Source organism: Syzygium oleosum, unplaced genomic scaffold (assembly GCF_021117445.2).
Source record: "Syzygium oleosum isolate NSW1041296 unplaced genomic scaffold, Sole_v2.1 Sole_v2.07, whole genome shotgun sequence".
NCBI lineage: Eukaryota > Viridiplantae > Streptophyta > Magnoliopsida > Myrtales > Myrtaceae > Syzygium > Syzygium oleosum.
In genome coordinates this window covers 10,374,770-10,401,181 of record NW_026607491.1, presented here as the reverse complement: position 1 = coordinate 10,401,181, position 26,412 = coordinate 10,374,770, and the positions used below count along the sequence as shown (strand labels likewise).

The following is a 26,412-nucleotide window of genomic DNA, read 5'->3' as shown; positions in this document are numbered from 1 at the left end:
GCTGTGAGTTAATGGGAGTTGAGAATCAAGGCCGTGAGTCAATGAGCGTTGAGCTTAAGAGTCGAGGTCATGAGTGAGAGATAAAGAGACAACTTAGACAAAGCGAGAGTGACGACGAGACAGGCACTTAGTTGATGGATGTTGAGGTTTAGATTAGGGATTTTAGGGTTTTTATTTTTCTTAAATGTTTTTTTTTTTTCTGTTTTTGATTGGAAATGTTTTTCTGGATGGTTCGAGCAGTTCCTGTTTCCTTTGCACACTCTTAGGTACAATGGAAAGTTCTAGGGTCGAAAGTTCTGACATCGTATCGGTCTATACCGATTTACCTTGCTGGCGCGATCCGAATATTTAATTCTATACGGTTGACAATGCCAATTAAGATGATTCTTCAGCTAAAAATGTCCAGTCTTTCAATTCGATTGCTTCGTTTTCACATGTGGTGAATTTATTGCCAATCCCCAATAAAATAAAAAGAGAAAACAAATGAAATTTTGACCAAAGGAGTACCGCATTGAATGAGGCCCATAACGACTTCTTGCAGTGGCCTACACGACACCCTCTCTGCATGTCGTTCTTTGCTCTCCTCGTTGCGTTTTGTCTGACTTGTCCCTATCTCTAGGGCTCCCCCGTCGTGATTAAGAAACTCTCATTGACCAATGCAGCTGGGAACAGATAACAATAAATTATTATTATTATTATTTTGCATTTTCTCCCCGATGAGGGTAAAAAACAGAGGGACTAGTTCTCGACCTTTTGTAGTTAATTTTGTAATCGAATTGTTCCGGGTTGGGTTCTCTTGTTGTGTTATGTCATACGATGAAAAGTCCTACCTCTCTGACTTTCTATGCCGTGTTCTGTATTCGTTACTAGGATCTGTAGGGGGGAATAAGGGTGCATTTGATAACCATTCTATTCTCAGGAATAATTTCTGTTCAAAAATGATTCTTTTTTATTTCATTTTTAGAAATAATTTCTAAGCATTTGAAGGCGTTTAGTAATTGTCCAAAATTTCTACTCTTCGAATAGAAAAATAACAGAAATGTGTTTGGTAACCGCACAAAATTTCTTTTATTAAAATATTTTAATAATATTTTGAATTTTTTAATATTTCTTTCTTTTTCTTTTTCTTTTTATTTTTTTTCTTCTTCTTCCCCTTTCTTATGCCATGGCCAGGTCGCCGGTGCCGGCGACCGACCACAGGCCAGGAAGAAAACCAAGAAGAAGAAGAAGAAGAAGAAGAATTTTTTTATTTATTTCTGATTCTTGTTCCCAGAATCAAGGAGCTACTTTTTTTTTTTACTTCTTGATTCTGTTCCAAAACTGATTATGGAAACAAAAGTTTGGCAAATTTGTGCTTGGGAAAAAAAAATTTACCAAACGGATTTCTGTTCTAAAATTGATTCTGGGAACAAAAGAATAGAATTAGTTACTATTTGGCCGGTTACCAAACGCAGCCTAAGTGTTCAGAAGGCACTCTTTAAGTAGCTAATGACTAAGTTCAAAAGAAAAAAAGTAGCTAATGAAGAAAGTATCGTAGTTTCCGACATCCTACGTGATTTCTGTCCATGTCCGCGTGCAGTGTGTTGATGGGTGTTTTGAAAGTTCAATCTTTTATCGTGAAGTATATATTCATCCATCAATAACAAGACCCCTTCTAATATCTTGAGCATTTGGATGATGAGAGTTCTTTACTGTCTAATTTTTTTTGTACATGATGGACCGATAGTTTCATTATCGACGTACTCTACAATCTGTACTCTTTAATACTGGACTTTGAGCATCTATTCAGGAGTATGTAGTTCATATAACACTCTTTTGTCCTTATATCCACTTTCATTCGGCGCTGAAAACATTTAGCTCGTATATTGTTATCGATCTAATCCTTATCTTACTATGGCCGAGGTACTTCACTACCGTGGAATCTAAACTGGTTTATTGCTCAGCAGAAGTTTTGAAAGTTTGTTTCGGATCAACTACGCCAATACTGGATCGGTTCATACTAATGCGGTTTTTTCTCGATTCTTTTTGACATCATCATTGTTCGGCTAGTTCACTCCTAAACCAATCAATTCACAACCCAAGTCTCGATCCATATTGGGGTACGATTTCAAAGACCTCGATTCGGACCGGGGGGGTCGCCGGGGGATCTCCCGACGCTTCAAAGGCGTGGTCCAAGGCGGGTTCTTTTTCCCCTCTTCACTTGCTCAACCAGAACGAGCACCCAGAAGAACGACCTGTCGCTTTCGAGGCGAAGTAGAGCACGAGTAGTCACTTTTGGAAGAAGATGCGAGATGAGAGGGACGCTCTTCCATGGGGTGTGTCCTTGAAGTAACACCAGAATCGAAAAAAAAGGACAAGTGTACGAGGACTCCTCCGTGCACGTAGGGTGTTTGAATGATCCCAGCAAGAAACACCCTCAATGCACGGACCCATCGGGCCCATGTAAGACACAGAACTTCAACCTTTTCATGCCTCGAATGTTCCCATCATTTTGGCAAGAATGAGGTCTTGGGTCACCAAAAATCTAGTCACTGGTGCAATTACCAATGAAAATTAACCATATGATTGGTGGTTCGTTTCCGTCGCGCCGCTATAACGTGTCGTGATCGCGTACATCTTGCCATAATCTTAGCTGAAGAAAACGCCGTCGCGTCCTAACACGGCAAGAGCATTCTGAAGGAGGGTTGAGATTCATACTGATTTTCGAGTGCACCCTCGTTCTTGTTTTGAGTTCTTGATGCGGAGGGAAGGTTGTCTGGAGATGTCGAGGACGGTGTCGGGACAAAGCACTCGTTCGATTTGTACGAAGCACGTTGAGCGATGATCTACTGTTGGAGGATCTAATGATCCATCGCTTCAGTAGGGATGGATACGATGAAAAGTACTCGGGACTGTAATGAATTCACAGACTTGGACTTGGTGGGTTTAGCACTTAGCATATCATTAAGTTTTTCAATAGAAATTTAATGACCACATGAGTTCATAGGAAGAATTTAACATCCTCTCTAAATAAACAAATATCTTGTTAACAAATATAAGGTACTTTCGCAGGCCGAAAGGCGAGGTTTAATGCTTATAATGCTAAATCAGAGCAACCAAACACTGATCCCTCTCTCAAAGCAGTGCAGATTTTAAGGATCTGGTGAAATTCTCTAGTCCCTTTAGCCCTTGTTTTGGAGATTCGGCTTCATCGAGCAGTTTCGCCATTGCGATGCTGACGATCACGACATCGGCTCCCCAACTCGTGGTCTGTATGGATTAATGAAAGCCCAGTATTGACATGGGACCCAGGATTAGTAGGCCACGAAAATTTATTTGACCTGTTTCGCATCTTCAGGTTCCGCGATATGCCGAAGTTGGCGGCAACAGGTTTAGTTGTTGCTTGTGACAGCAAACACGGCCGGTGGATAAGTAACTTTTGATTGGCGCATCAATCATGAATTGTTGTTTCGTCCTGCTTCGGTAACTAGGAAAAGAAAATGTCGACGGATGAATGCCGATGAGCCTAATTTTTCGGTGAATGCGGCAAATTAAAGGGCTTCTAAGGCTCCAAGGTCTAATAGAATTCAGGAGTGGAGTGATGTATGACCTTAAACAACATGATGAGATTAAAATCCTGAGGATCGATCAAATTCATCGTGTCCTGTCTGGAGAACACATGGTGGTCATATCTTGTCGCCACTATGCGCTATGAACAGCTAAAGAAAGAACAGGAGGCTGCAGAGAAATTCGTCGAATGTAAGGACCACTCTGAATATGAGGATAATCAGCAAAAACCAGGTCGCATTCCTCGGAAGTCGATGACCTGAAGATGAAGACTTTCACAGCCACGAAAGCAAAGAGAGAGATTCCCATTCAGGCTGACCTCCTTTATGTCATGAAGAAGAGTTCTTCCCCGATCGTTCACAGATGCTCGAGTGCCGGTCACTCCCAGAGGACTGACCTATGATAAACAGAACACAAGGTCAATGTCATCTGTCATCTCCTTGCAACGCCTAAAGAAGCAGACGACAAGCAGGCATCGCTTGCCCAGCAAAGCAAGACAGAATTTCCAGGGACTACGCGTTGTAAAAAACAAACTAGAGCATCTGAATCAACCCTTACCCCCGATTCACAACAACACAAAGGTAAGCTTCTATAAAGAAAAGAAGTACAATCGAAATCTACTCGAGTCCCCGGAATATCTATAATCAACACCAATGAGGCAGTTAGTTTAGTAGCCCCGAGACAATTTGTTAAACAAACTCTCACATCAACATGGAAAGTAAAGAACAGAACGGAGGATCTTACGAGATTTACGAATCATTCCAAGGCTCTGGCTATGGCTCACATTCGACTGGTTGGAGTACTAGGTGTAGTAAGCAGCAACTGAACCATATAGTCGTGGAAAATGGAGTAAGATTATATGATTCCACAGATCCAAACTAACTTCTGGAACAAGCCATCTTAGGATAAATTGTAGTTTAAATAGTATACTTAAGTTTAAAGTATAACCAACCATAAGAAAACTACGAAGCCAAGAAACCATTTTGAGCAATCATTTTGTTTAAGTGAATTGACATGCAACATATGTGATAAATGTGCGTATAATTCTCAACAATCTGGAAGTGGATCTGCTATTTAAATCCCGCACAAGAAGTCAATGTAACTATGGAATGTCTTCTTTAGCTATTTCACATTAGCTAATGGTGAAGAACAAGATAATGTCTCGAGAATATGAGACAAACCTGGACTACAAGCCCTGAAAAGATGAACCAATTGGCCTCTGAAGAGCTTACGAATCAAAACAGAAACGGGCAGGACCGATAAGTTTTTGATACATGTATGTGCAAGACTACTTGAACTGGACATATATATCCGCATCTCGGCCAAAAGGATATAAAAGCAAAAACTGGACATATCAATTGCCCATCTTGGACAAATGGAAGTAAAAAGGAAAGAAACAGATTTTTCTTCAAGGTTTTGCAGATGGTAGATCCCTGCAAAAAGTGCCACAACGTGCATATGATCAGTGTTTCAAGTCACAAGAGAAAAAGCAAAGGGAGAAACCTGCGAATGACCGTGCATCCCTGCATCATTTATGGTAGAATATGAACATCCCACACATCAGAATCGGGTTGTAGTACGAGAACAAAGCGATTGGGGAAGATAATTATGGAACGACCTATTTGGCGACAGATGCAACCACAGTATAGAAGATGATCTCCAAAACGGGTTATGACGAAACCTCAAGACAGCTGCATTATATCCTGGCCTGAGTCAGTTACATTCACGCATCGTTCTCTAAAAAGTGCCACGCTTCAAGGGACAAATGAATAACACTTCGAATATTCTTCATGAATGACTATGTTTTCAACTTTAAAGTAAGATTAATCTGAAAATATCAGAGTCAGGTTGCACAAGAACTCAGTGATTACGCCCCAAGACGAAGCACTGAATGAAGCAATATGAATTGCTTTCATCTGAAGATTAAAAGCATTTTATGAGGGGCTTGTTTGAAGTCCTATCGCATATGTAATTTCCAAAATCACAAAATAAGAGCAGGGTAGTTGAGCTCTAGCATATCGGATCTGAATCAAGCAAATAGGGACCTCAAGTGACATGTTAGTCTGACCTCTTTCATCATCAAAATGATAATGTCGAGTTCAGTACCATTGCCCAAGGATCAAGTGGCTGCAGCCTAAAAGTCGAGGTCCATAAGATGAAACCAAAGTTCAAATTTACAAAAGATTACTGGACCAATTGCTAGAGGATCAGAATACGGGACACCCAACTCAGTTATGTTATGTTCGACCCGCAAGAGTCGAGCACATTCGAGGCTTGTGCAGTGGTCAATAGCTAGGTTGTGATCACCAGTCGGGACATAGGGATAAGTGCCACCTTCTTATGCAAAACGAAAGCAAATTTAAACATTTTCATCATCGAATGAGCAGCTTTTAACAGGAAATCGACTAGCTGGACATTACATTGAGGTGTCAAATTCAAAACTAACCCAAAACTAAATAAATTTCCAATCTGAACGAAAGTACATGAAAATTTGGAGCAATTCGGTTCGAAGTATAAGCCACTGAAGTGAATAACGCACGACGAGTCAAACGACATTAACCTAGCCTCCTTTCTTCATTTTTGCAAATGTCTAGGATATGCCAACCGTTGACGACGCACTAAGACCAGCCATTGAAGGATACCTTTCGGTACAAACAACCGCTAGTCAACGCAAAGACTGAAGTGGCCGGACAAGTTTCGGCTTTCCTAGCCAAACAAAGCAAGTCGATTCGAGAGCAAACGCCACAACTTTCACTAGCACTGGAACAATGTCTCAAGATTCTGTGACTTCCCTTTCAATACTGAAAATGAGTTGAGTGAAGATTTAGGCGTTGAGCGACGATTTAGTGTTGGAGGATCCAACGCCTTAGCGGGGATGGGCGAAGATTGAAAGATGAGGGAGCAGTATACGATGAAAAGGACTCGGGACTGTAATAAGTTCACAGATCTGGAGTAGTTGGGCTTAGCACTTAGCATGTCATTAAGTTTTCAACAGAAATTTAATGACCACATGAGTTTATATGAAGAAGTTAACATCCTCTCTAAATAAACAGATCTCTTGTAAACGAAAATAACGTAGTTTCGCAGGCCGAAAGGCAAGGTTTAATGCTTGTTAAGCTACATCAGAGCAACCAAACATGTAGCCCTCTCTCAAAGCAGTGCAGATTTTAAGGATATGGTGAAATTCTCTAGTTCCTTTAGCCCTTGTTTTGGAGATTCAGCTTCATCGAGCAGTTTCACCATTGCGATGCCGACGATCATGACATCGGCTCCCCAACTCGCGACCTGTGCGGATTAATGAAAGCCCAGTCTTGACATGGGAACTAGGATTAGCAGGCCAAGAAAATTTATTTGACCCGTTTTGCATGCTCAGGTTGCGATATGCCGAAGCTGACGGCAACAGGTTTGTCGTTGCCTGTGACAGCAAACACGGCCCGGTGGATACGAAACTTTTGATTGGCGCATCAATCATGAATTGCTGTTTCGTCCTGCTTCGGTGACTAGGAAAGAAAACGTCAACGGATGAATGCCGATGAGCCTAATTTTTCGGTGAATGCGGCAAATTAAAGGGCTTCTAGGGTTCCAAGGTCCAATAGAATTCAGCAGTGGACTGATGAATGGCCTCAAACAACATGATGAGATTAAAATTCTGAGGATGGATCAAATTCATCATGTCCTGTCTGAAGAACACATTGTGGCCATATGTTGTCGCCACTATGCACTCTGAACAACTAAAGAAAGAACTGGATGCTGCAGAGAAATTCATCGAATGTGAGGACCACTCTGAAAATGAGGATAATCTGAACAAACCGGGTCGCATTCCTCGGAAGTCGATGACCTGAGGATGAAGACTTTCACAGCCATGAAAGCAGAGAGAGATTCCCATTCAGGCTGACCTCCTTTATGTCATGTAAAAGAGTTCTCACCCGATCGTTCACAGATGCTCGAGTGCCGGTCACTCCTAGAGGACTGACCTATGATAAACAGAACAAATGGTCAATGTCATCTGTCATCTCCTTGCAACGCCAAAGGAAGCAGACAACAAGAAGGCATCGCGTGCCCAGCAAAGCAAGAAAGAATTTTCAGACACTTCGAATATTCTTCATGAATGACTATGCTTTCAACTTTAAAATAAGATGATACTTGAATATAGCAGAGTCAAGTTGCACATGATAATATGCCCCGAGACGAAGCACTGAATGAAGCAATATGAATTGCTTTCATCAGAAGATTAAAAGCATTTTGTGAGGGGCATGTTTGAAGTCCTATCGCATATGTAATTTCACAATCACAAAATAAGAGCAGGGTAGTTGAGCTCTACCATATCGGATCTGAGTCAAGCAAATAGGGACCTCAAATGGCATGTTAGTCTGACCTCTTTCATCATCAAAATAATCATGTCGAGATCGGTACCGTTGGCCAAGGATCAAGTGGCTGCAGCCTAAAAGTCCAGATCCATCAGATGGAGAAACCAAAGTTCGAAATTAGCAAAACACAAGATCACCGGACCGTCTCCTGGAGGATCAGAATATGAGACACCCAGCACAGTTATCTCGGATCCGCTAGAGTTGAGCACCTTCAAGGCTTGTGCAGCGGTTAACAGGTTGGGATTGCCAGTCGGGACATAGGGATAAGTGCCACCTTTTTACGCAAAACGAAAGCAAATTCGAACATCTTCATCATTGAATACGTAACTTTTAATAGGAAATCGACTAGCTGGACATTACACTGAGGTGTCAAATTCAAAACTAAACTAAAACTAAACAAATTGCCAATCTGAACGAACGAGTAAGTACATGAAAATTTGGAGCAACTCAGTCGGAAGTACAAGTCACTGAAGTGGATAACACACGACGAGTCAAACGACATTTACCTAGCCTCCTTTCTTCATTTTTGCAAATGTCTCGGATATGCCAACCGTCGACAAACACTAAGAGCAGCCATTGGAGGATACCTTTTGGTACAAGCAACCGCTAGTCAACGCGAAAACTGATCAGTTGCCGGACAAGTATCGGCTTTCCTAGTTGAACAAAGAAAAACTGATTCGAGAACAAACGCCACAACTTTCACCTGCACTCGAGCAATGTCTCAAGATTCCGTGACTTCCCTTTCAATCCTGTAAACGAGTTGAGAGAACCTGCAACACAAAACAAACAGACTAAAAACCTTTAGAGTCATATTACAATAGTTTGGTAAACCAACTGACAAATATCAAATGGATAGCCCAAGCAAATACACACAACATGTTCTTCATGAACAGTGCCATGTCAAGCGATCACTTGCAGAATCAAGCCATTCCTTGGGAGATTCTCTTGTTGGGTTTGGTCAGAGTGACGGGACCAAATGCTGTCAAAGCGAAGATTAGTTAAACGCCCTTCACAATTTTGAGCGGAGAAAATCTGATGTTCCTGGTCTTATATGAGCAGAGCACTTAAGGTTATAGGAACCCAAATTGGAGATGGTGTATGAAAGACTATTCCCATATTGGCTGTTGACTGTAAGAATGGGATATTCATATATTTTGCTAATAGCAAAGACAAAAAGAGGAAAGAATAAAGAAAGGGCTGACGTATGTTTTGCCCCTTTCTTTTTCTGGAATTGAATACTAAAAGAAAAAACACATCTTGCTAAGAGTACCTTAAATTCTTGATAAGTACATTTTAATTTTAAATATATATTATTCTCAACGAAACGCAAAGGAAACAAAATCCATATTTCAGCTCAAATGGAAAAAAAAAACATATAAACTCGATACTCTTGACACATATATGTGGCTTTCTCTAATTACTTCTCCATCCAATTTCATGAGGATTTTATTTCATGCCAAAAAGATTTTATTTGCCAGCTGAAATTCAATAAAAGAAATTTCCAAAATTAAAGAACTGGTCTGGACTCTCTGTAATTTTCTTTTGTCTCAGTCCTTAAAGCTCACCTTTTTATCTTGGTCTTTCATTTAAATATTATGCATTAGAGAATTCATAAAAAGAAAAACCTGAATCGAAGACAAGTTCGCCTTTGCCTATTCGAAACGCTGCCGTTGCTCTCTCTCTCTCTCTCTGTGTCCGTGCCTGCGAAGCTCCTCTTTTGATTTTTGTCGTGCCATCTTTGTTTTCCTGCTACTCTGAACCGGAGGTAGTAGCGTCCGCGAGGCCACGGCTTCAATGGCGATCGACCATCGAAGGTAGGGTTTGTTGTTTCTTCGTCAAAATCTTGGCTTGTCGTGTGCTCAATTACTTCCGCTCTCTCTTTTTCCTCGCGTCTCCACGCCAGATTGATCGTAAAGTTCGAAACTTTCGGTGCTTAGCAGCCTTGACTTCATCGCTTTGCGCGATTCCTCTTCGCAATTGACCCCCGCCTCTGTTTCTTTAACAATGGTCGTGCGTGGCGGCAACACAGGGAGGCGCAATTTTCGTGATTTCCTTTTCGGGGTTTGGACAATTGGTCTCGTGACTGGGGACGGGTGGTATGAGTGGTTTTTTGCTGTTTAGTGATGGCCCATTTGAATTCTTGACTAAATTTCTATTTTTTAATTGATGAACTCATGGACAAAGATGCTGCCTTTCGTTTCTGCTGGTGTGATAGGATGTTGGTTCCTGCTATCACTTTCCTAGTCTTTGCAAATACATGATTCCTCCGGCATTATTGGGAGCGGTTGCTTGAAAGCTGTATTAAAGGCAGTATGTGAAGCATTGCTTGGTAATTGGTGGGTAGTCTATTGATGTATGATGAGTTCCAAAGATGTGGTATGTGGAATATGATTTCGCAAATTGGTAGTCTCCGCAAAAAGATACATCGGCAAAAGTTCACTTTGCATGCAGGAAACGAGAATGATCAATAACATAGTGAGCCAGAGGGTAATTTGTCCTTCTAGACCATATTGTTCTGAGGACTGACAGCTGTTGGAGTAGTGGATTGCGAACTTTGGATATTATTGCGTGAGGAAATAGTAATCCGGTGATCCTTCTTAATAGCTAGGCCGTGTGCTGTTGACTTGTAGGCTACCGGCCTAACCTAGACCTTTTTTAGGTCTTTACTTCGTTTTGGTTGGTAGTGGTTATCCTATTCAGTTGAGAAAAGAAAAAAAGCGGGAACTCCACGTAAATGAATGGTGTATCAGTTGGTGAATTCGACTCTATACTATGCATTCGTTACTATTCATTTTCAGACACTGGACGTATATTCTTGGGTGTAAACGAGCTCTAGTCTTTGAGCTTCTTTTTGTCCATGGTTTTTATCTGCCCCTGTGCTTTATAATAACCTTTTCTTTTTGCCTGATAAGAAAATTTTTATAGGTAAAACTTTTATGCCCCTCCAAATTTAATTTAGGTGTAGTTGTGAGGAAATTGAATGTAGTGAATAATTTCAATGTCCTAATCTTGAAGGCAGTGGGTGTGGAGATGACTGTGCATCTGACCATGGGGATTATCTCTGTAATTTCAATGATTCAATGTGGAGATCCTTTCTTTTAAGCTGTTGGATCTCCCTGTTTTTTGCAGATTTGGTGAGTCAAGAAATTTAAGTTTTGGCAGCATAATGATTTGGCTTGTCTTTTGCTGTTCACGTTGTTGCATGTTAACAATGATAATCATATCTAAGAATTGGCAGGTTTGCTCGTTGATTAGTTCTTGCTCTTCATTTGCTGCTGAGAGGGAAAGGCGTAGTAAATTAGGCAGCAGTAAGTTGGTGATGGATCCTATAGAGATAAGTTCATCAGATAGCGAAACGGAGGTGGAAGACAGTGGAAGAAATACTACTGGCCAAGATAGAAGGGTTCTACCGCCATGGGATTCGAATTCGACTTCTGGTGTGAGCACTAGGAGGCCAGGTTAGTAAATGAAAGTTTCTTAGTAAAATTTGATCAATATAATATAGGAGAAACTGATTACCTTTGAGATGAATCTAGATTCTCATGGACAATTGCTTACTGCTCCTAAAGAAACTGCTACTTCTGGAAGCCCTTTGAGATATGTTCCACAAGCGAAAGCTCGTGCAAATTCTTCCTTCAGTGATGGCATTGGATCCTCTGCTCAAAGCTCACAGGCTGATGATGTTAGATATTTTCCTGAAAATGGGCATTCAGCTCTGCCTTCAGCCATAAACTCGCGAATTTCTAGTAGCCCTATTGGTGATTATGAAAGACTTTCATCACAGCAGGCTTTGAAGAGAACGCTTCCGTCGTCTTTCCACCCACATGTGCACACTAATAAAGCAAATATTTTTGAAGAGAATGTGGACAATCGTCGTATTAATGATATTCATGGAAACTCTTCACGGCCGAGTTCATCAGATAGCAAGAGCTACATGAGAGACCATTGGAGCACGAACACTGATGACGAAGTTATCATGATTGAGGAAAAAAGTAGTAGGATCTTGCCACCATCAATTATGCCCGTGAAGTCTGTGTCTGCTGCACAGTTTCCTGGTTCAAGTGATCCCATTTTTCATTCTGCGATTGGTGAGGTGTCCAAAAATGACGAGAGACTGATTTATCAAGCGGCATTAGAGGTACTATTGCTGTTAATTTCAAGTTAATAAAAATTTACATGTTGGATGACTAACGTTATGATGCTAATTTCTCCTGGTCAGCACTCATCAACATGTGGCATTTCAGTTTTTGAGCGAACTTTGATCTTTTAGGTGTGCTATCCTCAAGTCGTGGTGACAGCTTAATTTTTCGGAGAAGTAATTAGTAATGACAATACGGTACACAAGGATCTTGGTTTAATATTGGCCGGCTAAGTTTTAGTTGCAAGAAGCCAAGAACCACTAACCTCGGTGATTGGTTAGCCAGCAATCCCTGCTGGGCTTGAGTTTGTTAATATCATTGGCTATCTCGTGTTAAACATCCCAGTAACCTCTAGGCTTGCTTTTCCATGTACTAGATCTATTCACTCTATGAATTCCATCCGAGTTTGTTTAAAAAAAATGGAGAGGTAACTGCTTGGGCTGGTGCACAATCTGTTTAGTTGTCAATGTTGAATATATGCATTTGAGTGTCAAAGCCTGATATATTAACTCTTGCAGGATCTTAATCAACCAAAACTTGAAGCTATGTTACCCGATGGTCTATTGTCTGTACCTCTTTTAAGACATCAGGTGCTTCTAAATACCATCTCTGTTCCATTATCTGAGATAAATATGGATTTTCTCTAATTATTGTATTAGTAGAAAATTGCCTTGGCATGGATGCTTCAAAAGGAAACAAGAAGTTTGCACTGTTTGGGTGGAATTTTGGCTGATGATCAGGTCAATTTCTACCAATTCTTTTAGCCTACATATTTGTCAACCATTTCCCTTATTCTATCCTAGATTAACTGTACGGATGATGCAGGGCCTTGGTAAGACCATCTCTATGATTGCCCTTATACAAATGCAACGGTATCTACAGTCTAAATCAAAGCCAGAAAACATGCCCAATCCCAAAACTGAAGCGCTGAATTTGGATGACGATGAAGATAATGGTAATAATGCTTTGAACAAATCCCAGGTTCCTGCAGAATCCAAGGATTCTAAACCTATTCCAGAAGTGAGTACTTCCACCCATGCATTCAGTAAGCGGAGGCCCGCTGGAGGCACATTGGTTGTTTGTCCTGCCAGTGTTCTCCGGCAATGGGCTAGGGAGTTGGATGAGAAAGTTGCAGAGGAAGCCAAGCTTAAGGTTTTGGTCTATCATGGAGGAAATAGGACAAAGGATCCTGTTGAACTGGCAAATTATGATGTAGTTGTCACGACATATGCTATTGTAACTATTGAAGTACCTAAACAACCTTTGGTTGATGAGGATGATGCTGAAGAAAGAAATGGGGAAGCATATGGATTGTCATCGGAGTTTTCAGCTAATAAGAAGAGGAAAAAAGCTATCAATGTTAGTAAGAAAGGGAAGAAGGGTAGAAAAGGGTTTGATAGTTCGTCTTTTGATTGTAGCAGCGGTGCACTTGCTAGAGTAGGGTGGTTTAGGGTAATTTTGGATGAAGCCCAGACAATAAAAAATCACAGGACCCAAGTTGCTAGAGCATGCTGTAGCCTTCGTGCCAAAAGAAGATGGTGCTTGTCTGGAACTCCCATACAGAATGCAATCGATGATTTATATAGCTACTTCAGATTCTTGAAGTACGAACCATATGCTGCATATAAATCATTTTATACGACAATAAAGATTCCTATATCGCGAAATTCAGTCCATGGTTACAAGAAGCTCCAAGCAATCCTTAGGGCTATAATGCTGCGTCGTACAAAAGGTGAGTTTGTTTTTTAGCACCAGTACAATATTTTATTCGCAGAAATTTAGATCTAGCATTTGATGGTAGTTCTTTCCCTCCTGCAAGGGGCATGAACCACCACCCCCACCCCAACCAACCAACCCCCCCCCGCTTTCCTTTTTGCACATTAAATGGGAAGGACCTTCGCATTATTAATGCTGATATGAAGTATGTGATTTCATGATTGAATTCAAATTCTCGGTGAGACATTCGTTGGTTTTTTTCTATATCCTGCCCAACTCCTGTGCTTAATAATATTTGGGATGCTTTGATTGGAATTGTTGATTAGTAATTTTGCTTGTCATTGGTGTATCTTTAAATTATTTCGGATAATGGATTTATTTGAGGAAACTGATGAGCTATTTTCACATTCTAGGAACATTGATTGATGGGGAGCCGATAATTACATTGCCTCCAAAAACAATATGCTTGGCTAAGGTGGATTTCTCAAATGAAGAGAGGGATTTCTACACCCAACTAGAGCACAATTCACGCGTACAATTCAAGGTGAGGAACGGACCTTCTTAAATTTTCTCACTAGCATTTTAGTTTTTTGTTATTAAACTAGCAATACTGGTATCGTTCAGAGTCATTTAAAAGAGCTTTTTCTAGTCATATTTTGTGCTGCCACTGGGACTATTTGGAAGATGATCTCTGTTTATATCATTTTGGATATGATTCTGCCACTTTAGTTAGATATTGTGGTATCAACTGCTAACATTCCCCCCCCCCCCCAAAAAAAAAACAAAAAGAAAAAAGACACCCAAAAAAAAAGAAACAAACCAAGGATGCTAGCAAGGTGTTGATCATTGTGTTATTGCTTTTAATTGTGATGTTATTGATCAAAATTTTGCATTTTGGAAATGTTGCATACTTGCAGTCCATATTTACACTGTAATATTGCAAATTGTGTCTCCATAGTTTATGCTGTCGTATTTTGATTAATTTAGGTGGTCCCTCTTTCTTATGTTGGGCTATATGTGCTCCTAATTGTCTAGTTCTATATTGCAGGCATATGCTGCTGCTGGCACTGTGAAACAGAACTATGCAAATATTCTTCTGATGCTTTTGCGCCTGCGACAGGCTTGTGACCATCCACTGCTTGTCAAAGGATACAATTCTGATTCTGTTGGAAACTTTTCTGTGCAAGCGGCAAAAAAATTACCTCGAAATAGGCTTAATCATCTCCTGGATCTCCTGGAGACATCCTTGTCCACATGTACTGCCTGTAATGTACGTGTTTTTTATAAGTGTTTAGATGTGTTTGTGACCATGTGTGCATGCACACCTGTGCTCATCACTTTGTCTGCACTCCAGAATGCAGTTTTACTAATCAGTGTTAATTTTTGCAGCCATATTTGTTTTTGCTTGTGTGTCTGCAAATCCGAAGAAATCAATTAACATCTCAACTACGAATATGTCATCTATCGCATTTGATTGACAGTTTGGAATCTGTATTCCTGCATCGATTTATTGTACTCTATCTAATGGTTTTAGGTTTATGTATTTTTCAGGATACACCGGACCACCCCGTTGTTACTATCTGTGGCCATGTTTTCTGTTATCAGTGTGTGTCTGAATATCTGACTGGTGACGACAATACATGTCCTGCACATAGATGTAAAGAACCACTCGGTCCAGCAGATGTTTTCTCTGAAGCTATTCTCAGGAGTTGCATCTTCGGTAACTTTGAAAATGGTTCAACGAGTTCACAGCGAGCTGACAAATCATTGATCATGCAGCATGAGTTTAGTTCAGCTAAAATCAAAGCTCTTCTTGAGATTTTACAGTCGCAATGCAGAGGTGAAAGTACAGATGCAGAGCTTCATGGTCCCATTGATTGTGATGATTATGAAAATACAGCCGCCGGGGATTCTACATACAGAGTTAAAGCTGTGAAGCACACAACTGTTTATTCGAGTTCTCCTCCCGAAGGACCATTTAAAGCAATTGTCTTTTCTCAGTGGACGAGTATGTTAAACTTGGTTGAACAAAATCTGAACCAGTTTTGCATACAATATAGACGACTTGATGGAACAATGACCCTTTCTGCAAGAGACAAAGCTGTGAAGGAATTTAACACTGATCCTGAGGTTTGGCTGCTATAGTTGGAGAACATTTCAATCATCTCTCAGTGCCTGTCAGTTTTGCTTTGGATACGCATATTCTCACAGAACTGCACTAGACGAAAGGCCCCTGCATAATTATCGTAATTAGTGGAATATGCTGTTAATGTGTGTAGTTGGAGCTTGAAGCTGCTAAGCGAGAAATTTTGTGTCACCTGTTTTGTTTTCACAAGAGAACCACGTTGTGTCTTCCCCTAAATTTTTTTGAGCTTGACACCTGAATCTTTGAAATTTTTTGCAGATAGTCGTTATGCTAATGTCATTAAAAGCAGGAAACCTTGGTCTAAACATGGTTGCTGCTTGTCATGTTATTCTTTTGGATCTTTGGTGGAATCCAACTACTGAAGATCAAGCTATTGATCGAGCTCATAGAATTGGACAAACTCGACCAGTTACTGTATCTCGAATCACAATTAAGGATACGGTGGAAGATAGGATTTTGGCTCTGCAGGTACTGCTTGGTCTTTCTCTTTTGGGCCTCCTCTAAGCTCTGTTAGGCTTGAGTCTCTGACATTTTTGCAGGTTCTTTTGCGGTTTCATTTCCCGTTCTTTAATTTATAGTAGCATCAATTCAGTGATTATTTATTTTCTCCAGACAAGGAACCTAACTATCGTCAGTGCAGTCACCGTCTGTTTTCTCTATTTGAGGAAAGTAATAATTTTCATCAATCAGATGCAATAAAATATTTGATGGTCAGTTCATTGCCGTGAAGTCTACTATTCTCCCCCTCAATCGTTAATCAAATATGCGTTCTGGTCATTTTAATTAGCCATCGCTAGAATCATATTGTTATGTGACGAGAGAGCAATGCACACCTTATCACTATGGTTAAGCAAAGGAACATATGCGTAGTAATAGATGCTTTAAGAGGCCTTAGTTTGTTCATCATTTGGCACATTTTGTTCTACTGGCCTTAATATCCGCCTTGATGATAGGATATTAACTCGTTAACATGCTTCATTTTGCTTGTTGTCATTTGCAGGAAGAAAAGAGAAAGATGGTGGCATCTGCTTTTGGTGAAGACCAAGGAGGTGGTGCTGCAACTCGTCTAACAGTTGAAGATCTCAAATACCTCTTTATGTTATAGATTTGTTCTCATCACATTTTTTGGCTCGAGTAAGTCTTCTCATTCCGAAAACTTCTGGGGAAGGGCAAGGGAGTGATTTAAGTTTTCATTAGTCAGAGGAGGGAGGAATTTTTGAGTATCTGCTGGCGCGCATATTACCCCCTGCCGCCGCTGGTGTTTTGACAAGAACATCGGCAGTAAACTCTAGATTGCCCGTGCCTGAATTTTAGCTTGACAGAAGGGATTTTTGTTGGCGGTGGATGCAGCAACCAGGCTAACATGTAAATATTATATTGTAGATTAAACTAGATTAGCATAGAATTAGACCCTTTCATAGCTTATGATATGATTATTTTGTCTCTGTATATTCTCTCTCAGCAAACCTCTGAGGTTCATGTTGCCCATCTTTGATGGGATCTTCGCTCTTGTTGGCTGCTCGTGTTGGCATTTGTGATGCATTAAGTTCAGGATCTAATCTCTATTGATTCTCCTTTCCAACCACGAATATCTGGCGTACCATGTTGAATCTAGTGAGTGGGAGGGAGAAATGAGGGACACGGGTAGAGAGACATCCCTTGCTTGTGCCTTGCTCTTTTTATTTTTTAACTGCTGATGACAAGGGTGCCCAAGTTTATTAAGTGCATCCCATACAATTTATAAGCTGGGCATACATTGATGTGCAAAATTCTGTTCTTATGTCATTTTTTTCTTCGCTTGACAAATCTAAGATTGAATGGATGAAAACATTCCTAAGAAAATTACTCTGGCTTAAACTTGTTTTCTCATGTGGCTAGTTGAGGAGATGAGGCAGAACTCTTCAACTAGTCAATCAGCAGACGTAAAAGCCACAAAATATGACTACTTAAAACTAAGAGGTCCCCTTTTCTTCTAAAGAAAAAGTCCTCTTAATGGCTCACTTGGATTATAAAGGCACTTTTTGGAAGAGGGCGAGACGGTTTCAAATTGAATGGTTGTGTTCCGTGCACAACCGTTCAAAACTTGAGCACAAGTCAACAAAAATCGGGACCTTAATATGTCAAAACATATTATGAATGGTACTAAAGTATGGCGAACATATTTTGTTCCCATTTGACTATATTGGTCTTGTGAGTTGGCTAGTAAGGAAAATGTCTCTTGAGCCAGTTGTGATTGTCTCCTTGTCTTGCCTCAGGAAGGGTGAAAAAGTGACCTAAAAAATTGGGCTAGTCACAATAGTCCAGCAAGGGGATCCAGAAAATATTAAAATAATGGAAAAGAATTGACACTGTGCCGTACCAAGATAATTGAGGGTGGGAAATGATCTTGACGAATATCCAAGGTGATCCTAATTTCTGAGCAAATCCCAACATTTTGCTTTATTTGATTCCCTTCCTTTCACCAGTTTCACCTCCAGATTTTCCGACTTTTGTGGGCCTCTAAAGTTGTTGCTCGACAGCACAAGGATTGGAGGATTCAAATTGACACCACAGTAATGACATTACCCTCTATAATTGTTTTTTCAACCTCATTTCAGAGAGAGAGAGAGAGAGAGAGAGAGAGAATGAGAGATGGGGTATGAAAGACTCAGATGTTAATGATGTTTTTCTTTTTTTCCCTGTTCTTTCTTCTCTCTAATCTTCCCTAAAACAAAAAGGGTAAAAGTACTCTTAATGTCAATCTAGGGGGAAAAAGGAAAAGCAAATGACTTTGCAAAAGTGATCGCTTGAATACACTCCCAACTTAAGGTTACGCCAAGGGCAGACCAGAAACCCTATTGGTGGCCTCACATGTCCACCGTGGTGGTGGCTCCCTTCCCTCATCATTCGAACTCTGCAGCCTTCACTCTGAGAGAGAGAGAGAGAGAGAGAGAGAGGAATCTGTCTACATGGATGACAGGAAAAAGGGAAAGCTAATGCAATTCACAGTGTGTCAGGGTCATGTCCACACACTAACAGCAGTGGTGAGACTGAACCATTTCTACTATGCATTTTAAGTAAAAGGGGCCTCTTGGATCCTCGAAGGTTGCCCCAAAAGAAGTTTGCTCTAATACCCATGTAAACGACCTTTTGATGCGGTTCCTTTGACTGCCTGCAGATTTTCTCTTGGTGCTAACTGGCTCTCACTCTCTCTCTCTCTCTCTCTCTGATGAAAGCAAAGAAAGGGAAAAGACAGGATTTTTATACTCTAGTGAAGTGGGAGTTAAAATTTGCTTTTACACTATCGATCTCTAACTCACCCCACCTCTCTAGTCTCATACCAATGCATAAACACCCCATAATCAGACATTAATACATCACTTCTCATCTATGTACTACACTCTACGAATAATATATATGGTAAGACTAAGACTAGCAAAATTCACCCATGAGTTCTTTACATATTTACTTAACAAACGTTGGGACCAAAACCAACGAATCCATTGGCTCCATCAAAAGAGACTTGTATGCCTTCTTGCTGTATGTTCCCAATGATGGAAAGTGCTGAGGAAGACGGCGCGAACGCGAAACAGAATGTGCCCGCGTCGTCGACCGGGATCAGGAAGTTCCTCGCCGGGAGCGTCAGGATCGGCCCGCCCGAGAAATAGAACGAGATGGTCGGGACCCGCACCGTCACGAAACCATACAGGTTGTAGCAGGTGTCGAAGATAGACACCCCCGTGGCTCGTGGGAGGTTCGTCGTCTGAGCGAGAAAAGCGTCGCGAAACGCCACATAAGCGGGCAACGGGAACCGGGTCACGGCGGTGCCTGTGTCCATGACGACTCCTCCGTTGCCCAATTCATTGAGGCCAAAAGTGTCCTCCGATATGGGCACCCGGATGCCACCAACACCGAGGCCCGCTAGACCGATGTAATAAAAACTCGGCGCCCGCGGGTTACGGATCAGGGGGACCCAGACGGCTCCGACAGGCACGGCCCCGCGCCCGAACTCCAATGACCCGGACGCATCGGTGCCCCGACTAACGAGGCAATAGCTGAAGGCCCCACCAGTCTGCCCGCCCAGCTGGCCCACGAAGGACATGGAACCGCCCCCTAGGCCTAGCAGGCCCGCGGCGCCGATGAACATGCCCCGGTTCATGTGCCCGCACCCGATTGCCACGCTGTTGACCACGGTCCGCCCGAAGGTGAGGGTCTCCAATGCCATGGTGCCCTTGGTGTAGGACCCGTCGCCGTAGGACACCTCGTAGTGGCACCGGCCAGAGCGGCAGCCCGCGTTCTCGAGCCGGTCGCAGACCGTGGAGCTGCACGACACCCCGGAGAACGATGCGGACCCGGATGGGTCGAAGACTGGGTCGGACTGGCGGTAGCACTGGCTGCAAGGCTGACACTGCACCCACACAATGTCACTGCCGGAGTCAATCACCATGTATTGGCTCCTTGCCGGGCTTCCAACTCCTATCCTCACAAAGTACTCACCACTCCCTTGATCCATGCCCGAGACAACGTCGGACCCGAAATCCTCCACCACGTCATAGGCGGCCCCACCGGCCTTGCCGCCGTACAGTCGACGGAAGAGCCCGGCGACCCGTTTGGCGTCCCGCTTCATCCGATCGTGGAAACGGCGGGCATGAGAGTCGCCATGGGAGCTGGTGGAAGGTAATTTGTCTCTGTGAACTAGCTTCAGCTTGTACTCGCCTTCGTGCTCGCTCTCGCTCTCGCTCACATCATGTTTGTTGAAGAAGTCGTGGTACTCGTTTATCTTGGGAGGGAGGGCTTTTGTGGCCGCGACGGCTTCTTCCACGTCCAAGCGCTGGAAGTCCGGGTATGATGTGGTGGCGGCGGCGGCGGCGGCGGCACTCAGAAGCTGAAGCACCACAAGGAGGACCAAGAACGCTCGCAACACACTTGTTCTCTGCATCCTTTTGGTTTTGGTCGATAAAGGAGGAAGAGCTGGAGAGGTTTTTCAAGACAAGCACTCTTTTGGTGAGTCCTCTGAGGAAGAAAATGAGGTGAGGTAAGGGGATTTATTCGGTTTGGGTTTAGGGAGGTTGATTGAAGGGACGACAAAGTTTGTGGGGTTTTGAAATAATTGAGGTGATGGGGTTCTTCTGTTTCTGCTGTTTGGCCTCTTGTTCTTGGAGTGATTCAAGAAAATGATAGGAGGGAGGTGTCCCTTGTGGTGGTAGCTCGACTTTTGTAATTTCCGCTCTCTTTTTACTTTTCAATACATTTTATTTTATTTTATTTCTTCTCCTTCTTTTGAAGAGCTGTGATGTGATGTGATTACCAATTTGCACAGACCGTGCAAATCTTTGACCAGCTGCTGCTATATATGAACACCCACATTGTTATTTTTTTCTTTATTTTTCTAAGAAGAATAAAATACTCGTGCTTTGTCTAAGATGTGCATTGCAATTTGCACACGCTATGCATCCACAGCTAGACATAGAAACTCCCCAAGTTCAATGTGATCTTTTCCTCTGCTAAATCTAGGGCTTTTCTTTTCTTTCTTGAGTATTATATTTGATGCTGCAGCATGAAAAGTGACCCTATTTGTCCCTTTGAGTATGAAAATAGGTGAGACGATGAGCAAGAAAATCGATCCTTGAAAGAAAAGGATCGTTCATCTAATTGTGTTGACACTATTATATGGTAAATTTTCACTTTTGGGTCTTCTTTTCTTGACGTGAGAAATCATCACATGGACATAACAGAGCCATTGGGGAACACGAGAAAGCCAAAAGGATCCGATGGAGAAACCCTAATCAACGAGCCATGAATTAGCAACATGAGCCCTTTATTTTCATTGACCGAAGTGTAATTATACTAATTATGTTCCACGCTTGTAATTATGATGGTTTTTCTTTCTCTTGGTGAGAAATGCTGCACTTTCTCTTGCTGTGGGAACGCTTTGTTTGGAAAGCAAAGAGGGGATGATGATGATGATAGCAAAAGCAAGGTCAAAACAGAGATTGATATGAAATAAGGTTTCTGCAAATCATTTCATGAGCTTCCACCAACAGCAATAGAAGAGGTGAGAAGAGCATATACATTTCTTCTTCTGCCCTTGTTCTAAGAAAAGTCAAGTGATATTTGTGTGAGAATGAGCTGTAAAATATATTTATGATTGTAATTAGCTAGAATCAAGGATTATAGTTAGCTAGTTTAGAGGATATATTTTTTAAGATTCTTTCTTTTCTTTGTATATATATACGCCTCTAGGTCATTATAAACTAATGAAGAAGAAATACAGAAAAGTGAGGAATGTGGTTTTCTTCCTCGAAATATCTTTGCGTTAACATGGTATCAGAGCCAAGGGTTTGCTCTTTGTGAGTATTGTACGTGAATCCTCGATTACGGCGGTCCCGCTTTCTCTATTGCGCCGTTCGGCATGCGTCCTACTCGATCTTCTTCATCTTTGTCACGATTGATTTTGGATCCATGGAGGATCAGAACCCTACCGGAGCGGTGATTCCCCATCAGAACCAAGGGGGGAATTCGACTACGGAAGCTTTTTTGGAGAATCTGACTGCCAGATTAACTCAGATTCTCACTCAGAACCAGACGCACCCTCCTCCTCCATCACCAACACCGCATAATGATTCGGCTTCATCTCAGATTGCAATTAAATTGGATGGAGCCAACTATGGATTATGGTCTCAGGTTGCCGAGATGTACATCACTGGTAAAGACAAACTGGGATATATCAATGGAGCCCTTCCTCAGCCACTGCCTACAGATCCTGGCTTTCGGAGGTGGAAAACAGAAGACTCGACTGTGAAAGGATGGCTTATCAACTCCATGGATTCGGCGTTGATCGGCAACTTCATTCGCTTCCCAACAGCGAAATCTGTCTGGGATGCGGTTGCAACGACTTTCTTAGACGGAACGGATTCCTCTCAGGTTTATGAATTGAAGAGGCGTGTTGCTCGGATGCGACAAGGAGGAGGACCAATTGAGGCGTACTACAACAACCTTCAAGGCTTGTGGAGAGAAATCGACTTTCGCCGTCCGAACCCAATGCGGTATCTTGAAGATATTGAAAGATACAATATGGCTATACAGGAAGATCGGGTATACATATTTCTTGATGGGTTGGACGACCGTCTTGACAAGGTCAGAGCAGATGTTTTGCAGATGCAGCCATTTCCTACTGTTAAAGAAGCCTATGCGCGTGTCCGTCGAGAAGACATGAGACAAACTGTAATGCTGATCAACAGTGACACAGTACATGATTCGGCAGCCATGGTATCTCGGGGGAATAGGACGAATGTCAAAGCATACCAAGAACCGCTGTTGCAAATAGCGAAGCCAGGAGTTACGCAGGAAGGGGGAAAGCCTAGCTCGGCACTACGCCAGAAAATTTATCCGGGGGGAGGTTGCTCGAATTGTGGTAATTCTAAGCATACCAGGGAGACGTGCTTTAAGCTTCATGGGTATCCAGATTGGTGGAAAGAGTTGAAAGCTCGAAAGCAAGCAGAAGGAAAAGGGAAAGCTTCTTTAGCGACTGCTGAGCCTTAGCTATCACTGATACCTCACGTTGATCCTCATAATTTGATGTCAGGAGGTAACCATGGAAGTACTTTGGTTAGTTCTAATCAGATTGATTGCAATCACTGGGTTATTGATTCGGGAGCTACTGATCACATGACATTTACTCCTGATGACTTTGTTCATACTTCAGAACCAAGACGTGACAGTATCTCAAATGCTAATGGATACACCTATCCTGTGACTGGGGCTGGAGTTGTTGCGATTTCTCCTGTTTTTTCTCTTCCTAACACCTTGCTTTTCCCTTCATTATCGACCAAATTGATTTCGGTAGGACAAGTTACTGAAGATTTGAATTGTGCTGTTATAATGTATCCTCACTTGTGTTTGTTTCAGGATATTCTCACGAAGGAGATAATTGGACGTGGTACTAAGAGAGGGGGGCTGTATTATATGGATGACTTCAGTTCCGGGAGTGCAAATCATGCTAGCGGTACATCCATCAGTAGAGAAAAACAGATTTGGCTTTGGCATCGACAGTTGGGACATCCGTCATTTGGTTATTTGAAGCGATTATTTCCTGAATTGTTTTTGAATTTGAAGGATTTAGATTTGCAATGTCAGACTTGTATATTGGCTAAGAGCCATAGAGTTCCTTTTCCTATAAGTTTGAATAAAAGTGAAGCTCCTTTCTCTTTGATACATTCAGATGTTTGGGGTCCATCTCCTATTACTGCTGTTTCGGGTTGTAGGTGGTTTGTGATATTTGTTGACGACTGTACTAGAATGACATGGCTTTTCTTGATGAAAAGTAAGAATGAGGTAGCCAAGATATTTAGAAATTTTCATACTATGTTACAGACCCAATTTAATGGACAGATCAAAGTTCTAAGAAGTGATAATGGTGGGGAGTACATGAATGAATACCTTAAGGAGTATTTTCAACAACATGGCATGATCCATGAGTCATCCTGCTCTCAAACACCTCAGCAGAATGGTGTGGCAGAGAGAAAGAATAGACATATCCTTGAGACAGCTCGAGCTCTGTTGATTGAAAGTCATGTGCCTCAGAGATTTTGGGACAATAGTGTGACTACAGCTGTCCATATTCTCAATCGGATGCCGTCTAAAGTGTTAAACTTTCAGACACCACTACAGACTTTGTCCACATATATGCCTTTACCTTCAGTCCTGACCATCCCTCCTAGGGTTTTTGGATGTGTTGCATTTGTTCATATCCCGAAGAATCAACGGACGAAACTTGATCCTTGTGCACCGCGATGTCTGTTTTTGGGGTATGGTACACACCATAAAGGATATCGTTGCTATGACCTTTCTACCCGGCGAACCTATGTGACTATGGATGTCTCGTTTGTGGAAGCTGAATCCTTTTATCCGGGTTCCCATTCTTCCTTTCAGGGGGAGATACAGATAGAAAGGGCGAATTGGTGGGAGTTTCCTGGTAGTATATTATCTGAAGGGGTGGAGAAAGTATCGTCTGAAGGGGCGGAAGAGCTTGGTAGTATATTATCTGGAGGGGTGGAGAAAGCATCGTCTGAGAGGGCGGAAGATTCATCGTCTGGGGTGTGGAGAAGACATCGTCTGAGGCGGTGGTATCGTCTGAGGGAGTAGAAGAGGTATCATCTGAGGGTGGCCAACTTCTACAGGAGCAAAATCACGAAGAACAGCTTCCCTCTTCTCCAGTACCCGACTTAACTCCTGAGAATATTCCTGAGGTAACCTCTCCTACTCCTTCTTGTATCTTTGATGAGCTTAATACTTCTGTGGGATATAAATTACCTGCTAGACACAGTATAGGTAAGCCTCCAAATAGATATTTGCCGGATGCTGAAGAGAAGATATGTACATATCCTATTGCAAATTATGTGTCAACCAAAAGGTTGTCAGGCCCAGTAAAGGCATTTATATCAAACGTGTCCGCAGTTTGTATTCCAGAAGGGGTACAGGATGCTCTGAAAGATCCCAAGTGGGTTCAAGCAATGGAGGAGGAGATGGCTGCATTGAAAAAAAATGAGACCTGGAAGCTAGTAGATTTGCCCAAGGGAAAGAAGACTGTGGGATGTAAGTGGGTCTTTTCTGTGAAGTACAAAGCAGATGGATCGATTGAGAGGTACAAGGCAAGACTAGTAGCAAAGGGGTATACGCAAGCTTACGGAATTGACTATCAAGAGACATTTTCTCCGGTTGCTAAACTTAATACTGTTCGGGTCTTGTTGTTTCTTGCAGCTAATTTAGACTGGCCACTACACCAGTATGATGTCAAGAATGCATTTCTTCACGGTAATCTCGAAGAAGAGATTTATATGGATGTTCTGCCAGGTTATTCTTCATCCTCACAGCTTGAGGCGGTGTGTAAGTTAGAGAGATCATTGTATGGTCTAAAGCAGTCTCCACGAGCATGGTTTGGCCGGTTCACTTTGGCGATGAAGAGGTATGGATATTCCCAAAGTGACTCAGATCACACATTGTTTCTAAAACGACATCAAGGGAAGGTAACAATGTTGATTATCTATGTTGATGATATGATTATCACTGGAGATGATTTGATAGAAATATTTAAGCTCCAAGAGAAACTTTCTGAGGAGTTTGAGATGAAAAATCTTGGGGGGTTGAAATACTTTCTAAGGATTGAAGTAGCGAGGTCGACAGGGGGAATATTTCTCTCACAAAGAAAGTATGTGCTAGATTTATTGGCAGAGGTGGGAATGTTGGACTGCAAACCTGCAGACACACCAATTGTTCAGAACCATAGACTTGGTGAGTATCCAAATCAAGTGCCAACAAATAAAGAAAGATATCAAAAGTTAGTTGGCAAACTAATTTATCTATCGCATACTCGTCCTGATATTGCATATGCGGTGAGTATTGTTAGCTAGTTTATGCATGCCCCAAGTGAAGATCATATGAATGCAATGTTGCGTATACTTCGCTACTTGAAGTCTTTTCCAGGACGCGGTTTGAGGTTCTTAAAAAGGGGCCATCTTGA

At 42.0% G+C, this 26,412-nt stretch overlaps 2 protein-coding genes across 11 annotated transcripts; one reads left to right on the top strand and one right to left on the bottom strand.

The window, feature by feature from the left end:
- The first annotated feature begins 9,547 nt into the window (after positions 1-9,547).
- On the top strand, positions 9,548-17,363 carry LOC115689272 (helicase-like transcription factor CHR28). 10 transcript variants are annotated; one of them, XM_056312868.1, is made up of 14 exons: positions 9,549-9,727; positions 9,943-10,009; positions 10,129-10,249; positions 10,929-11,047; positions 11,143-11,371; positions 11,450-12,051; positions 12,571-12,642; positions 12,715-12,792; positions 12,878-13,784; positions 14,182-14,312; positions 14,817-15,038; positions 15,320-15,898; positions 16,173-16,382; positions 16,915-17,363. In XM_056312868.1, exons 4-14 carry the CDS (start codon positions 10,994-10,996, stop codon positions 17,017-17,019), a joined length of 3,189 nt encoding a protein of 1,062 aa, XP_056168843.1. In that variant the 5' UTR covers positions 9,549-9,727; positions 9,943-10,009; positions 10,129-10,249; positions 10,929-10,993; the 3' UTR covers positions 17,020-17,363. The 10 variants fall into 10 exon arrangements, with proteins under 10 accessions (XP_056168839.1, XP_056168843.1, XP_056168844.1 ...); XM_056312869.1 differs by lacking the exon at positions 9,943-10,009 and having other exon boundaries at positions 10,933-11,047; XM_056312867.1 differs by lacking the exon at positions 9,943-10,009.
- A 1,772-nt stretch (positions 17,364-19,135) lies between these two features.
- LOC115672428 (protein ASPARTIC PROTEASE IN GUARD CELL 2) lies at positions 19,136-20,954 on the bottom strand. Its single transcript, XM_030594237.2, has one exon. It carries the CDS (start codon positions 20,830-20,832, stop codon positions 19,363-19,365), a length of 1,470 nt encoding a protein of 489 aa, XP_030450097.1. The 5' UTR covers positions 20,833-20,954; the 3' UTR covers positions 19,136-19,362.
- Between the last annotated feature and the right edge of the window lie 5,458 nt (positions 20,955-26,412).